The sequence below is a fragment of the Trichechus manatus genome, unplaced genomic scaffold, assembly GCF_000243295.1.
Source record: "Trichechus manatus latirostris isolate Lorelei unplaced genomic scaffold, TriManLat1.0 scaffold00257, whole genome shotgun sequence".
Lineage (NCBI taxonomy): Eukaryota > Metazoa > Chordata > Mammalia > Sirenia > Trichechidae > Trichechus > Trichechus manatus.
The window spans coordinates 171,661-174,753 of record NW_004444193.1 but is presented as its reverse complement, the minus strand read 5'-3'; the positions used below and the strand labels follow the sequence as shown (position 1 = coordinate 174,753).

At 36.1% G+C, this 3,093-nt stretch overlaps 2 protein-coding genes across 7 annotated transcripts in view; one reads left to right on the top strand and one right to left on the bottom strand.

Annotated features, from left to right (window-relative positions):
• The window catches only part of LOC111819056 (40S ribosomal protein S3a-like), a 2,751-nt gene extending 238 nt beyond the window's left edge, over positions 1-2,513 (bottom strand). The window contains 2 exon segments of the mRNA XM_023724702.1: positions 7-508; positions 510-2,513. Of these exon segments, the coding sequence (XP_023580470.1) occupies positions 7-508; positions 510-896 (889 nt within the window). The 5' untranslated portion in view covers positions 897-2,513.
• The window catches only part of LOC105756932 (rho GTPase-activating protein 24-like), a 382,387-nt gene that overhangs the window by 263,350 nt on the left and 115,944 nt on the right, over positions 1-3,093 (top strand). The gene's annotated exons all lie outside the window — the stretch shown is intronic.

The following is a 3,093-nucleotide window of genomic DNA, read 5'->3' as shown; positions in this document are numbered from 1 at the left end:
CTTCACCATGAAGCTCCATGAGTTTTCCCAGTTCAAACTTGGGCTTCTTCAGCATTTTTACTTTTCTAACGAACACATCATGGAGAGGATAAATAGATTGGCAAGCCTTTTCTATGTCTTTCCCAATGCTGTCTGGAATCAGTTTATTGACCACTTCTTTCAAGTCATTTGTCTGCACCTCTTGGGTCATGATTTTCATCATTTTCTTCTGGATTTGGCAGACCTGTTGGTGCTGAATGTAAGAGGTCTCCCAAATCTGATTGTTGTGTTTTTTTTTAGTAAAACCAACACACAACAGACGAAGCAAATAACCGTCAGTAGTCTTGACATCAATACGAACTTCAATCACGGTCTGCCATTTAGTGACCCTGGAGCACATTTTGTCACAGGTAAGATCTATGCCATGGTGGTTGGTCAGGCAGATTATTCCCTGAACATCCTCAGTAATTAGCTTGAATTTTCTAAATGCAACTTCATAGTTCTGCAGATTGGCAAGGCTCATTTCAAAAAACACAACCCTTGAGGCCATCAGATGCGGTTTTGGTTCCTTGAGTCCTTGTGACTAGTGTTTTTCCAATATTTCTTATATTAAACAAAGCTGGTGTTTTCACATCATACCAATCTTTCTTAGAAAATGTATCAACCACTTTCTTCTTGGCTCCTTTTTTGCCACCTTTTGTAAGGCGTTTATTCTTGCTGACCACCACGGTACTGCTCAGATAGCCAAAAGGCACATCAAAACTTTTTGAAGAGTTAATTATAGTAACTCCTTTCCATCTCCATTTTTCCATCTCAGCTTCTTTCTTCAACTCACTTGAATTGAACTTGCTTTTACATTGCTCCATTGAGACTACTCTTGCCACATTCACCAATGACTTCCTTTTGGTGGAATCCATTTGTCAGCTCTCTGGTCCGGCTCTCACTTGACTGCTCAGCAGCATTTGACACAGATGACTACTTCTTGTAACACTTTCTTCTTGTGGCTTTCGTGATACTGCGTCCATCCTTCCCACTCCACTGACCCCTCCTGAGCTTTCTTTGCTGGCTCTCTCTCCTCTGTAAGTCCTCTAGGTGTAGATGTGCCCTGCACATCTTCGCTGGCCCTCCTACCTTAACCAGTCTACACATTCTTCCTAGATTACCTCATTTCATTTAGAGGCTTTAAATACAATTTATAGTCTGATGACTCTTAAAACTCAATCTCTAGGCTCTGACTCTATGAATTCAGACTACTTGTCATTTTCTTGTATGTATAATGGGTACTTCAAACTGAATATGACCTAAGCTGAATTCTTGATTTCCCCCAAATCCTGCTTTTCCCTTTCATTATCATCATTAACCCAGTATTCTAGTAATCAAACAAAGATCCAGGTATTACCCTTGTTTCCTCTCTTTCCTTAAGCCCCATGCCCAACACATTGCCAACTCCTGTTTACCTCCAAAACATATTCCAAATAATTCTGCTTTTCTTCATCTTAATGCTGCCATCTTTTCTGGCTTGAACTAGTCTGGGCTCCTACATCCACTGTCACCCCTCAACAATCCAGTTTTCTATGTAATAGTGAGTGTTCTTTTAAAAATACAAATCAGGTGATACCATACTTAAAACCCTCTAATAGCTTCTCAAACACTTAACCTGAGTTTATAAAGCTGGAACTGATTACCCCTGCCTTCCTTGCAGACATTTCATTCTCCTCTTTATCTATTGGCTGGATTGCACCTAAAACTGCTCAGAGAGGCCTTCCTAGATCAGCCAATCTAACGCAGCCAGCCACTCAGGATTTTCAATCATACCACCCAATATAAATAACTTCATAGTACTTTACATTATCCAATAATTTCATTATGTTTACGTATGTATGTATGTAATCATACATGTATGTGAGCATTTCTTCCTTTATTAAATTGTAAGCACCATGAGAGCAGGGATCTTATATGCTTTCTGTGTTGCTAAATCTTCCATGCTCAAACAATACTTGACTTAAAGATTGAATGCAATAAACATTCATGTTGGTTTATAGTTGTAACATTGTCTTGATATAGGGCCTTACTGGAGACATGTGCTTTCTTCAGTGTGAGAAATCAATGTATATTAATGTATACATGTACACTATACAATGTATGTTAAAACAACTATCAAAATATCAGCAACAAAAAAGAATTTCTACTCAATGTGTTACAGAAGTAAGGAGACTGTAAAATTAGTTTTAACTATTATTGAATTAACTATATTTTAATTTGATTACCACATTAACTTTCTCTGGTTGATCAGAAAAGGGGAGGTGGAAGTAAATATTTGGAATTGAATTACTTTGCTTTTTTAATCATAGCAGCTGAGTCAATATTTTTAAGGTGGAGAAAAAAAAATCAATGGTATTTGAGTAGCTTGGGGCAGGAGCCAGGAACAAACATATTGTCTGAGAACAACCATAAAATTAATGGACTGTCTCAGATTAAGAACATTAAACTACTAGATCCAAAACTTTAGTCACTGATCTTTTTCCCTGAGATTACAAGAAGAATGGTCAATTGCCAAGGAAGGACATAATTAAATTTAAAAATAAAAATATTCTCACATATGTTATTTCCTTCCCCAAAGAAACATACATATGAAACATATTCTCTAAAATTTGTGCTTAGCCTCATGCTTTCTGCAAGTTCTCAGTTCCTGAATTATTGGTGCCTCTGCATATCTAGACTAATATATAGCTCACTGGTTATATCTTTAATGCTGTGAGTGAGCTCGAAACAACTCTTTAAAATACAGGGGTTAATTTTTATACTAGAAAATAATAAACTAGCCATGCAGAAATTCTGGAAAAGAATTTTTAAAAATTCAATTGCTGGGAAAAATATTATTAACATTTTTTGTGAAATTCATCTTTTCCTATCCTCATTATTTCCATTTATGTATTTATTTCTATTTACTTATTGACAAAAGATTAATATAGTTTCAAAATTTACTTCCCATCCATCCTGACCCTAACTCCCCCTCCCTATAAGCATGTGCGTATTCTTCCCATGATTTTTATGTAAATAAAAAGAAGTACAAATACAGGTTCTTAGTTTTATCTCTTTCTTAAGTAAAATGTA